The sequence below is a fragment of the Brienomyrus brachyistius genome, chromosome 17 (assembly GCF_023856365.1).
Source record: "Brienomyrus brachyistius isolate T26 chromosome 17, BBRACH_0.4, whole genome shotgun sequence".
Taxonomy (NCBI): Eukaryota; Metazoa; Chordata; class Actinopteri; order Osteoglossiformes; family Mormyridae; genus Brienomyrus; species Brienomyrus brachyistius.
This window is the reverse complement of record NC_064549.1, coordinates 7,495,209-7,508,969: the sequence shown is the minus strand read 5'-3', so window position 1 is coordinate 7,508,969 and position 13,761 is coordinate 7,495,209. Positions and strand designations below refer to the sequence as shown.

General features: G+C 36.3%; 1 protein-coding gene across 4 annotated transcripts in view; it reads right to left on the bottom strand.

Moving 5' to 3' along the window:
- Positions 1 to 6,691: 6,691 nt before the first annotated feature.
- LOC125711804 (spectrin beta chain, non-erythrocytic 4-like) overlaps positions 6,692 to 13,761 on the bottom strand; it is a 77,621-nt gene continuing 70,551 nt past the window's right edge. For 3 of the 4 annotated variants that reach the window (XM_048981113.1, XM_048981112.1, XM_048981115.1), the window contains 5 exons: positions 13,568 to 13,628; positions 13,196 to 13,455; positions 12,310 to 12,480; positions 11,283 to 11,325; positions 6,692 to 11,160 (listed from right to left, as the gene is read on the bottom strand). In XM_048981113.1, the coding sequence (XP_048837070.1) occupies positions 10,876 to 11,160; positions 11,283 to 11,325; positions 12,310 to 12,480; positions 13,196 to 13,455; positions 13,568 to 13,628 (820 nt within the window). In that variant the 3' untranslated portion in view covers positions 6,692 to 10,875. The remainder of the gene's footprint in view (positions 11,161 to 11,282; positions 11,326 to 12,309; positions 12,481 to 13,195; positions 13,456 to 13,567; positions 13,629 to 13,761) is intronic. The other variant, XM_048981116.1, reaches the window with a different exon arrangement.

The following is a 13,761-nucleotide window of genomic DNA, read 5'->3' as shown; positions in this document are numbered from 1 at the left end:
CAAGCTCATTATCATAAAACAATGATTCCAAAATGATCTTCTCTTATAATGGTTGGATTTGCATAATTTCTGGAAAGAGAGAATTGTCTTTGCTTGAGTCATATTCTTTAATAGGCATTTCAGATACTTGTATAATTGTCAGTTTTATTTATTAGTGTCTTATATGCAATGGTCTAAATAAATAGCATTATGCATGTAAATAATTCAGTCTCCACTGCGAATTTGTGCCTCTGGTTGCTGGGACATTTTAATATTTGATGTCAGAGACCTGTCAGCATAGGTGACTTTAGATTACATTGGCTGTCACGCTTCAAATTGAAGAAGCAGGCAGATGAAAGCAAGGGAGCAAGAATAGATGTTCTGAAGGAGTATCTACATTCAGAAAAAGGCTGAAGGCTTTATTTGGCTGCAGAGAAAGTAGGGCTATCTGAAGGAGGGAATAACAGGAGTAATTACCTACTCACCTGGCTGCAGCTAGACCTGGAACATGCCACAATGGACCTACTTGAGTATTGTATGTACAGCTAAGGCCAGCAGAGCTAGAGGTTGCAGATGACATTTCCTATGTATTTTATAAAGTCTGGTGATAGCCAAAGGTTAACTGGAGTGGCATTGGCTGCTGCCCAGAGATGTTGGAAGGGCATGGATACCATGATAAATTCAGGGAGCTCAGCACTTCGTATGGGCCCCAAAATCCCCCCTGCTTGGCAACTGAGCGATTGAAATTGGCCAACCCAGGTTGACATTTTCCCTAGAGGCCTGTGATGTCTAGCCGCACCCCTGCTGGTGACATTGCTAACGTCCAAAGATTGAGATGTTTTTTTTGTGGGTATGAACACAGCCTATACTAACTATGAGACCGTACATAAATACGATTGGCCTCAGCAATGACCAGATTAGTAGCTCATGTAATGTTCACCTACCTGACATGCCGCTGGACTGCAGGGTTTGTCCAGGGCTGTGGGGCCTGATGTTTCTTCTACAAGGCAGAGAATCACCCAGGACGTGATGCCAGTCCATTGCAAAGCACACTATGGATAATTTACAGAGGCCAGTTGAATTGTATGAACTGTAGGGGAAAACCCATGGTAGTTCAGTATATATAGATCCCAAACAAGAACTAAACCAGAAGTCCTGGGGCATTGATCCCACAAAGCGAACCACCGAGTCACTGCACTGCTCTTTTAATTGGAATAAATATTCGGAATATTTGTCTTCAGAATTAAACCATTCTGCATGTTATTTGGATTGATTAACTTTAGTTCATTTCCATCCTGAGCCCCTTTTCTTCTGCGTCAATACTTGTGTGTTTTGTATGCTGTTTGTTTCGTCTTCACCTCATTTGCTTTATTTTCATTATCCATTGAAAGTGTTTTTCCGGAACCGCTTTCCCATTTTCTGCTTTTCCCTTTATTTTACGCCCTCTCCCTCATCCCTAGATAAGTGGTAACATCACAAGAAAAAGTAACAGCGACAGTGATTTATGAATATTGCTGAGAACAAACAAGTAGGTTACCAGATTATCCTCCTGAGGCATGTGTTGGTGGCTGAAGGATGTTTGATAAAAAAATAACTTTTATTTAGTGCAACTCGAAGGCAGACAACTAACAAAACATGAAACTAGCATTTTTTTGGTAGTGAATGAGTATGAATGATTGTTTGTCAGCCTGTTCAGTGTTCATTTCATCCTCACTATGGCCATCATTTTTCTAAGCCCTGAAAAGGCTTTTGGTTCCCATTGTAACATTTTCCCCCTCATCCAGCTGGTCAATTCACAGTAGCAAGTTCCTTAATTCCAGGCCTCTGTCTTGCTGCAGAAATGAGAGTTTGCTAAACTTTAGTTTTTTGATGTTGACACTGAATTCCCAAAGAAATAATAAGTAAAATTTAGTTGATATGAATCTCAAATAATAATGTAGTGCATATTAGAAAACAGACACAATTGGAGAAAACAAAACAAAAAACTACTAGCTAGTAGGTAATCATGTTTGAAAAGGTTAATTTATAATTAGACAAGAGCCTTACTTATCTGTGTTGTGGTTTTGAGTTCTTCCTCATGTGCCTTATGTGCAGATAGTGTGGACAGGAACAAGTTTCCCTAAGTATCCTGGTCCTCTGTCTGAGAAAGGTATCTGCAGTAGGCAGGAAACCCGGGTTTCTCAGCAGGTGCTGGTTACTTTCCCTGTTTTGTAGTTAAAAAGTACTACGAAAATATCTTGCCTCACTTCACCTGTCGATTCCTTGTGTCTGACTTGGCTTAATACAGCATTATAACGAAGTATAAATATATAAGATATGTAGCCAAATGTAAAACTTTCAAGCCTGCTCCCTTCTTGCTTTGTGACGGAAGGTTACAGGATGTCAGTCATTTCTGGGGCACAGATTTGCAGGCAAAGGATAATTTAAAGGAAATCAATGGTAACACGCACAAAGCCATGAACAGAAATGAGAATAAAAAGGAAGTCGTTGAGTCACTGCTGATAAACAAATTAATGTTTACTTAAGCTAGTTGGGGATGAATCTGGGTTTGTCTGGTATAGCATTTTTTCGTATCTGTTTAAGACTGGAAATCTAACTTTAACATTTTCAATTAAACAAATTGTTTTTTGCTTTTTGAACACTTAGCAAAACTACCTTAATAATAAGGCTAACCTTTGATTTTTGCTGAAACTGGCTGGACAGGGAAAAATGGAATAAAACTACACATATGTTTGGCTAGTTATCAATCAATCAATCATCCATCCATCCATCCATCTATTTTCTGTACTGCCGATCCAAAATCCATGCTGCATATTCAGCACAGGGTGATCCTGGGATCCTGCTCAGGGCACAAAGTCGGACACTGCAAAAACATGGGAAAAACATACAAATAATCAGTAATATTTATTAAAACTGAAAATTAGTATAAAAATGTAGTTTTTGGTAATATTACCTATATATCTATGGCATTTCAAAAATCATAGAACTGATGTTTTGCTTACACTCTTTACTGCATTACCTATATATCTGTGTATTTTACATATGCAAATATGTATATTTAACATTTACATATTACATACTGTTCAATGAGGAGGATAAAGTATTTGGTATAAAAAAAGAATGAATTTACAGTGTTAATCTGAAACCTGAAATACAGATAAACAGCTTAAATTTTTCATTGGTGACCCTGATAATGAATACAATTATTACTGCATTATGAAGTATTTCATTTACCTGTGATTATTTGCCTACCTATACAAACCCTACTGTATTCCTATAATAATCTGATTAATCACTTAATGTACAGTAGTTATCATGCACAAATTATAAAATAGAATCTTGTACAGTTTTCATAGCGATAGTTTATTGGTAAACAAAATGATTTTTCTTCTTGCTTTTTAAAATTAGTGTACAAGGCATTATCCAGTAGAGTAGGAAAGGAATGTGTATTGTTGGTGTATGTAAAAGAAAAAAAAATATTTGTAATGTGTTAATTGAACGGTTTGTCTCTTGAAGGCAGCTCACTTCGTATGTGAGCATAACACAGTAATGACAGAAACAGGAACTGAATTATACATATTATAAAAGTGAATTTTGCCTAAATGATCAAGAATGAAATTTCACATTGGTCAAAATTGTATGTAAAGTATAAGGAGGTAATGTTACTGACTGCCAAAAATCACGTCGTACGGTATGTTTACAGATGAGAAATATTTGCAGTTTGGTATTATTTGATTTCAGGAATAGAAAGTTAGGTTCATTACATAACCACTAACCTACACGCTGCGTTGTAATATAAAAACTTTCCTCCAGTACCTTTATCCATCTATTCAATTTCCATAGTGGTGAATCTGGGAACTCACTCCCGGAAACACAGGGTTCAAGGTGGGGGACACTCTGAACATGACCCCAGTCCTTACCAGGACACACTGATTCACCTGACTGCAAGAGGACGTCCCTGCGGAAATGGAGCGAATATGCAAATTCCACACACAGACACCTACTGTAGGGCTGAACCCATAAGCAGGGAGCTGCGAGGTGCAGCAGTAATTCTTAGACCATTATGCTACCCCCCATCCCTTTAGAATCTCACACTTCTACTCGGATAAACATATAGATAATGAAACTGCAATAAAAAAGATTACACAGTTGAAAAATGGACAAGTCTCTGGAGTTTTCAACATACCCATCATTGCCCCAGCAAACATAAAAAAACTGAACTATTTTAATGATTAAGTGGTCTGTTGGCAATTCCCTGGACTTTGGCTAACAGAAAAAAAATAAAAAAAGAATCGGACATTTGGACTCTCGTTTTTCACAGTATAGAAAATATATCCTCTTTAAAGGATGGCTGCATTATAAATGAACCAATTTTCCTTCACAAGATAATTAAATTTCAAGTTTGTAAATTCTGTTTAAGTCTGTACAGGTGCACAGGAGACCAAAGGAAACACATGATAACTGAATTAGCTGCATTAACTGGAAAACAGTTATGAATATACAGTAAGAGGTGCTGCAATACTCTTGTTGGTTAACCCCTTCATTTCTGATGACTATTTCAGCTCTTCCCAGCAGAAATTCTGCTCTCGTCGACACTCTCTTACATCCCTCTGTGATACATGAAATCTTTTCTCACTACAGTAATGTCAGTCCTTTAGCCCTGACTCAGTCACCAGTGTCCCTTTACTGTTATACTGTCTGTTTGTCCTTAAAGACGATCTATCCTTAAAGTCCTGAGTCTCATAATCTTTCAGTTCTTGGCTTCTATATGCAGCAATCTGACAACAAGCTGAATGGAGCTTAATAAAAACAGTGTAGAATAGTGTAATCAATGAACTTAAGTGATTTTACCTCTCATGTCAGTCCAGAGCACAGTGTTTGTTCCTCAAACCCTGTCTACTTAAATTTTGGGGGGACCAGCGGTGATGCTTGTATATTTAATTCCTTTCTAGCCTGTCGTTTTAATATTATGCTACCCACACTCAACACTTATAACCTAATATTTTAAACACATTGTAACATAATTTTATTAGAGTAATATTTTTGTATATCATACTGGAAGTTATGTTAGGCAAGACCTGCAAATTATGCACATGTGCTCTTATGGTTTTAGCAAGTTGTATGTGCAGATACACTAGTTGATTTGGACAGAAAATTACACCACCAAAATAAATGTAAATGCACACTGTCACTGTGTGTGTTACTGCTACTGTCCTGCACAATCAGCATTATGGGTATCGTCATTATAAGGCGAATGATTTTCCCGATAGGTGGCTTTCGCATTTTGAATCTGGGTCAGTAACACCATTCCAGTTTTATATGACCAGTCTGAAAACCCTTTGTGTACTTAACTGCACACAAAAGAAGGCTTTTCTTAAAATTGTGTCACTTCTGTTTAAAATAACAATAATGTAATGAAAAATAAAACAAATGCAATCCTAATAATAATTATTTTACTAGTACTAGTGTTAATACATCTATAAAATCAGCTGAGGCATAAGTTATACTACACTCCCCACCCTGCAAGATGTAATAATCTAGCTATAAACCCCCACAATGTGGGACTGAAGTATGGAGAGAGAAAAAATAATATAGACTGATGAATAGAATAATGTGAAAAACACATTGACTGTAGCCATTATCAATCATTTCAATGAATGGCATGACTGAACAAGACTAAAATCATGATATAAGCAGTTTGCTATTTCCTCTGCATTTACCTTGATAAGAACAAATGTTATTTGTCCTCAAAAGAGAATATTAAACTGTACATTATTTATCCAAATAGCAACCTGCAGAGATGAATATTTATGAATTAAATTGTACTCTAAATAACAAAAGAATTATATGTGAACTCTATGATACAAATTAGACAACGAAACTGAAACAAACTAGAGAATAAAGCCAAACGGTAAACTATCTCTGGAATTCAGACCCATCTGCACAAAGTGTGTCTTCATTTGCCTAAAAGCTTTCCATTAATGTGTATATAACACTACATGCAGTATTTTAAATTTCACTTTCCTAAAGCAAGCCTTTGTTTTTATTTTTCCTTGCACGTTCAATTTATTTTTGGTAAATATTTCTTTCAAGATCTTAAACTTAAGATCACAAATAATTTTCATTACTTAATTTTACATTCATTAGCTGCACTCAAGTTGTCTGCATTTATTAGGAAATAGTTTTCACAATGTATGCAGTTTTGTATTACAAAGGTTTCACATATAAATTCTTTCATAAAATTACAATACTGACTACTGGCTATTATTTTATTTTTAAAAAGATTAGTAAAAGGCAAGTATCTGTATGGTGTAGCTGAATCTGAGAAACAGTATTACGGATATTGCTGATATTGGTGTAATGGTAAAAAAAAAATGTATTCCTGTGAACTTGTTACTTAAATTACATACAATTTTTGAGAAATATTGTGTCCCCCCACAATAATCTCATTGTTTTATTCTTTCACTTAAGTTTTCTATAAATTATTAAACTTTCCCTCTTCCACGAAGTTGAAAACAAATGATTCAAACATGCAGTGGAATCTGGACAATATAAATGAGAACTGATCTTACCTTAGTCTTTTAGCAGTGTACAAATATAATGTTGCTTGGTATCAGAACATCGAAATGCATCTTAAGACATTCCCCTCCAGTACTCATAAAACAGCTGCCACGGCCCTAGTGTTTTATCCTTAATACAATCTCAAGCAAAACATTGCAAAAAGGCTTTAATAACTCCTGATTTAAAAGAGTAAATATCAACCTTAATATGTGGATTTTTGGCATATCACAAGTTGTATTTATCTATTTACTGAGATAACTGCACAGAGGCAAATCTTTTAAGATCAATCTTTTTATACATTATAATTCATTGATAAAACCTTTTCATTTATGTACAGCTGTCACCCCAGTACTGTACAGTGATTGTATAACGAGTGAGTGAAACTGCTTTAAAACATGCACGGTGGTTTTATAATAGGGGCAGCAGTAATACATGCAACTTTTTTTTCCTGATTTTTGTCTTTTTTTTAACAAATAAACATTTGCCCCATTTCCCCCAAGGTTTAATTTAAAAATTAAATTTTAAATCAAAAACTTTTTTCCTTGGTTTTACAGCAGTAGTTCTTTCTTTACAGAAAATATTATAAGCAATACTAATTTGGTACATGTAAAAATATGAGTTCTTGAATAAATAGCAGTGGGTGCTGTAAGGTCTGACTGACAGAAAACAATACAAGGAAATGAGCAGTGACTAAGAAGGCTGTTTAAAAACACAAAAAAAGACTAAAATGCTGGAGCTTATTGTGAGTCAATTATGGTGAATTTCTTCTTATTGATAGTATGCATTTCGGTAGAGAACAGGGAGGAAAACATACATTAAGCTTTTTAACAGGATTCATATGTCACATTGCAGGTTAGCTCCGCGATGATCACCACAACTGCTGTGCGGCAAACACATCAGAATTCTATTAATTTCATTATAAATTTCTGTGCCACCCTATACTAGTTTGACAACAACAGTCTCTACGCCATACATCCATCAGAATTCCCTTTTCACCCAAAAATTTTATTTAAATATCACAAAAGCACTGGAATCGTTATTCTTGGGAAAAATGAACTTGATGTTTGGAGTTAGAGCGTGTGTGTGTCTCTGTTTGTGTGTCTGTGTGTGTGTATATATATATATATATATATATATATATATATATATATACACACACACACACACATACTTTGAATTTGTTTACAGCAGATATGTTTACAAAAATTGTGCTCTTTATTGATTACATGTGATGCCTAGTTGGTCTGATTTTTTTTTTAAACTTGAAGCTTTTCTGTAAAAAAAAATTAAGGATGAACAGATGAAAATCATCAAGAGACAATTTTTGCAAATACACACTGTCAGCTTCTTGAGATCTGTACCTCCAGTTGTTAGACTCTAGATGTGTTTTGAGTCATGGACTTAATTAAATTAGTGATACTAAGAAGAAACAAACGTTCTTTCAAGAAGAATGAAGTAAATAAACACAGGCAGAACTTGATGATATACACTTATTGTTCAGGGTACAAAAATTAGACATCCAGTAGGCAGTTGAATATTAGTTCACTTTATCCAAAATTAAACGCAGCATTATTCACTCCTGCAGACCCTACAGCACCCTGTTTCACAGACAACAGCACTATGCAATGGGGAGGTGTTTTTAGTGCAGAGGAAAAGTTGCATAAATTCTCTTTTCAACTGTTACCATTTCCAATGGTCTCTTCCTTGACTATGAATAATGCGTTTAAACTGCATCACACTGACTGGTTTACATCGATGAACAAGTAGTGCATAAAAATAATTCTGTAAAGTTAACAAAAACATAAAAGAAATATAATGAAAATGAAATAGCTGTCTAAACAGAACTGCAAGTTTTAAATGCCATTTAATTGTCATTTCAACTCATTTTAAAAGGACTGAGAAAAATATGAATAATGGGTTACTTAAAAAAATCTTATTTACATACATCTGGAATTGTTCACATTTTTAGGAGATGGTAAGGATGGAGCAAAAAGTTTGTAATCTCTACTGTCACAATTCTGCTGCATAATTACAATCAGGAATTGTTATCTTCGAAGGACAGTACTTCTGAATCTTTGCTGACATTCTAGTCCAATGTAATTTTCATGTTATAGATGTTACAGACCTGAAGTATTTTCTTTTTAAAGAAAATACAAATGTACACATATTTCATAAACCATAAAAACCGTTTTCGGATTATTATTGGAAAATCCTAAATAATCGAATAACCTTGTAACCAAATTCCATTTATGAAACGGTGATGTTAAAATCTTCGTAGATAATGAAAAAAAAAGAATAAACAACAAAAGCTCAATACACTGAAGGCAAAAAGGTACTGTGCTAATCGCAATAAAATACTTCAACAAATTTGTAATTGTTGTATATCTGTGGTATACTCTGAACTTCCAAAAGTATGGTTCCTCAAAGTCATTTATGTTATTAGTTGTGTCTCTCTTCCGAACACAATTAAATATTCGGTTCCATTTGTGCAGTTACTATGTACATTCACAGTAACTACGATTCCGTTGCCACTGTCAGTGGTTGCTTTTGACTAATGTGCACCAACATTTACCGTTGGTTGGTTACCATGCAAGCAGCAGTGCATACTGTATGTAATGAAAAAAAAATAAAGTAGCGGGACTCATAATGCTTAAGAAATGTTTTAAATTTGCAATTGTACGATGATCTTATTACTGTGAGTTGTATACACCCCCAATGCTACCTGTGAGAATCAGATCTTTTGGCTTATACTTTGTATTATATTTGTACTGCTTTTTAGTTTACTATTTTCGGAGAAAAGTAAACATTACTCTCCTATGAATATTATAAAGACTTTGGACCAGCAGAACCTGCATGACTACATATGTATAAAGAGCAAAGCTGAAATTGTTTCTATTATTATTAATAGGAATCGAAACAGACAAATTGTCTACAGTTATCCTGCAAATTCCTGGTTAATACTGCCTTACCTGCTGTATACTTTGCAAATAATCTTGAGAATCAACCTATTTTTTATTCTAAACTAATTGTCTCTGACAAATTTTGCACAGAAAGCACCATTGCTCACACCTTTAACCTCAGACCACGTGACAACAGAGCAGCTAACCGCTGGTGATGTGGCTTCGGTAAAGTGGTTTTGCATTCCTAAGGTATTTCGCTTACCTACTGTCTTGTCAGCATGGTAATGCAATTTGTATTACGAGTTCCAGGGGATTTTTTTTAATTTTTTTTTTTACATTAGCTATAATAGCCCCATTTCAGTGTTACCTTGTCCTCATGATATCAAACTCTGTACAGTCGTGCAGGATGCCCCATACAGTGTATCTACCTATCGAGACATTCCCGTCATGTTGTGGAAGACTAAGGGATACTGAGGAGACAGAGAAACGAACAGAACCTGAGTCATGGCAACGTGGCTGGATAAACACACTTTGTCCCTGGCAAACTTTGAAAACCGCCAAAGACATAAACAAACAAAAAAAACAAACACAAATAAATAAATAAATAAATAAATAAAACGATGAAGATGATGCATCCATTAAATGGACCCTTGTATTCTGTCACTGAAAATATGACTCACGTACATTTTCCCTCATTTGTGCATTTCATGTTTGTGAAGGGGCGGGGTTACGTCAGCACACTTATTCAGGATTATTCTGTCTTGCTAATACAGGCATCGTTAAGTATATATGAAATCCAGTTTCAAACCAATGTCATAGGACTGCAGCATGTGCAAACAATTACCCACAGCTATGCTAATTAGCCCTCTTGTGAAATTCCCAAGTATTATGAAAGGTTGGCTTCTGATAAATAAAAAATGGACACAGGAAAAAGAAAAAAAAAATCTGAAAGAAACCAGATTTTTGAAATATTTTGGCATATTTCATTCACTTTTGCTTCTGATTATAAGACATATCTAGACAGATAAATATATGTAGACAGGTAAATAGATACAATTGAATAATTAAAAATAAATTCAAAATGAAACATTCTTAATGACATAGTTTAATATACCACCAGTGACAAGAACCTTCTTTTAAGGGTATCTTCTTAGCAAGACCACCTAAACTGGTGCAGTGTCCTGACCAATAGGTACTGTAACTGCTTGGGGCAGAAGCAGAGACTGTAGGAGCGAAAAAGCTGGTGCTTGGTGTCTAGTCCTCAACACAAGAAAAAGACAGAGCGGGGATGCGAACTCTCCCGTTCGAGCATTCATACTTGTCTTGGTCCCTTTCTTGTTATTCAGAACTGATCTGATTAAGAAGAAATGGTGAGAGGGAACTCACACAGATGCTAAATCTCTCTTTTCAAAATCTCAGAAATATAGGTATATTCTCATTTCTTCTTTCCCGATGTGCTAGAGCGCCGATCTGCCTTCTCTGCTTTCTCCTTCTTCTCCGACTTCTCCCCCTTCTCTGACTTATCTGACCTCTCCCCCTTCTCTACTTTGTCCCCCAGGTCGGACCTCTCCCCCTTTTCTGACTTCTCGGCCTTGCTGCCGTCTCTCCGCGTGCCTTCATCCGTGGAAGAGGTAGTAGGCTGAGGCTGTCCCCATTTGGCGATCTCCTCGTGTTCTGCAATGCTGGTGGTGATGCTTGTGATCCAGCCCTTCAGATCCTCCTATAATTCAGGCAACGATAGAGACGCAAATTATAATCATTAGCTAGAGCAGTAACTTGCGCTCCCTCACTCAGAACACTGCTTGGACAATGAAAAACCGCAATACGTTTACTACCACTTACCTCATCCTTTGCATGAAACAGAAATTCGTTCCCATCTTTTGTTCTAAAATTAGAGGGAAAAGATGGTACACTGATTAGTACACCGCATTAATATAAGATTAGATTGCTCGTTTGCGTGTATGTGCGCATAAATCAAGGCAATGCATCAAATAAGCAAAGTAAAGACAATTCAGGTCAAAAAATGGACAAGCAATTAATGGGAATCCTGAGAAAACACATGAATCGAATTTCTTGCTTAGAGGTGCCTGAAAGATAAAGATTCAGAATATTTCAGTTTGCAACGACGAACTGAGCTGAAAGACGCACATTTTGAAGACAGGGAAGGCTAAAGAACGCACGCAATTAATTCTCAATAACACTGAAAAACAAAGAAAAGAGCAAATAAAGGAAGTGTGCATAAACAGTACTACTCGGGTGCAGAGTATCATTATGGAAAATGAAATAGTGTGGAACCAGGAAATTAAGCAGTAAGTATCCTAAATATCACTAGAATAAAAATCGCAATTATAAAACAATTTGAAACAAATAACTGAATGTGTGTAAACAAGTTCCTCCTAAATACATGTTAGCCAGATGTGTTTCATCATGTTGAGGACTAAACAGGCATGATTGGTTGAAGTAGTGAGTAATATGTCGTTTTCTACGCATAACATCTTTCTGAAACTGTAATGTTGTTTTTAGTATATTATAATGTTATTTTTTTTTGTATATTCCTTAGCTGAACACATTGCATAGAGGAAATATCTCTGTAAATCAACCTCTGTGTGTGTGTGTGTGTGTGTGTCACAGAATTTTGTCAATAATTCTTGAACATTATCAATAATGTTGTGATTTCTAAAATACTATCACCGCATAATTTTTTCAAACATGTACCCAGAAGTGCTATGGAACATAAATACCAAGATCAAAAGGATATCTTACCTTTACATACAAGATTACATACTTGTGCGCCACATTACAATTTGCGGGTGTACCATACAAAACTCAAGTTAAATGCATTAAAGACATAAAAAAAAAAACCACTTACTTAAGGGTGAAAACGTTTTTCTTTTTCTTGTAGCCGTTGGTGACATCGCAGGTACAGTTGCTTAAATTAAGCAATGGCTCGCTGTTGTAAGGTGTGGTGGTATTCTTTGCATCCTTGTAGAAGCCAATTTCTCCCTTGGACAGCACGCAGTAAAGGTTCACCCAAGACCTGCTGTTAGACGGGAAGAAGGCTGCTTTAAGAATCACCATAATAAACACAGGCTACCTAGATTACTCACCTGTCCTGCTCATGAGGATGAGCCTTCATAGGTCGAATGAGAATGGACTGCCAAACAAACAATTAATTAACATACAAATTATCTCTCTAAGAATGTATATATGGCTTACCTTTGTGGAGAGGGAGAAGGCAGCCAGTACCAGGACCAGGGAAATTAAAAGAAAAAGAGAAGGTTTTGGTTAAATTCAAGAATGTCAGGAGATTCTTTATAATAGCCGAGTTGCTATTATATGGTCTTAACGTGATCTATATATTCAATTTAAATATAACAACAAGGCCTCATTGGTACAATTAGCTTTCAACTTTGCTTCCAGGAACCAGTTCGGTCTCATGTGCCAGAGACCAGAGTAACTGAATGCTTCACGAACACAACTGACATGTGGAAGCGATGATCACCTGCAATGACTGCACACCACGCACTTTCTTGCCACCCATGTCCAAGTCTTAAATGGAGAGACTGCTTGGGACATCCTTGGCACATCCACCCTTATTTCTTTCTAGAATCTTACAGTTGAGTTTTTAATTTTTATTGCAGAGAGCTTGCACAAAACATACAGCATTACATATCTTAGCAGATCATGGAACAGTTTATTTTATATGTGAAATAGGCCTTAGTACCCTTTGATACTGTTAGAAAATGGAGACCAACCTGTTTGCGCTTTTCTTCTGGCTCTCAATATCAAGTTTACGGAAGAGGAAGCCTTCGTGCTGTGCGGTATGCACTGGCGGCTGGGGCACTGGTGGACTACTCTGTGCCGGTGCTGAGCGAGACCGCCTTGACTCTCCTGGGTTAGGTTCCTTGGGCCGGGGTCTACGGCGGGGCTTAGGTCGATCCCTTGCTCGTGGGCGATCAGGTCGAATGGATTTCTCAGGTAGACCATTGTGAAGTCGTGGTATCTCACCACGAGCCTGTTTCCAGAAAGGAAAAAAGCAGACAGTCAGATTTCAGATGCTTATTTAGAGAAGATTTTAACTGTCCAAACCAAACAGACTGAAAACACTACCTGCTTGGTAGGCTTACCTGTGCAGCTTCTCTCTCTTGCAGCTGTTCTACAATTTCTGCTAAAGTGGACCGCTTATCCCTGCAGTACCGGAACATCAAATTTGAAAGCAAATATTGCACACTTAATGTTAGTTCTGCACAATGCATTCTATGACTGATATGTAGCACCATGCATGGCTTACACAGTAACCATTTAGCGATGACACTGACAT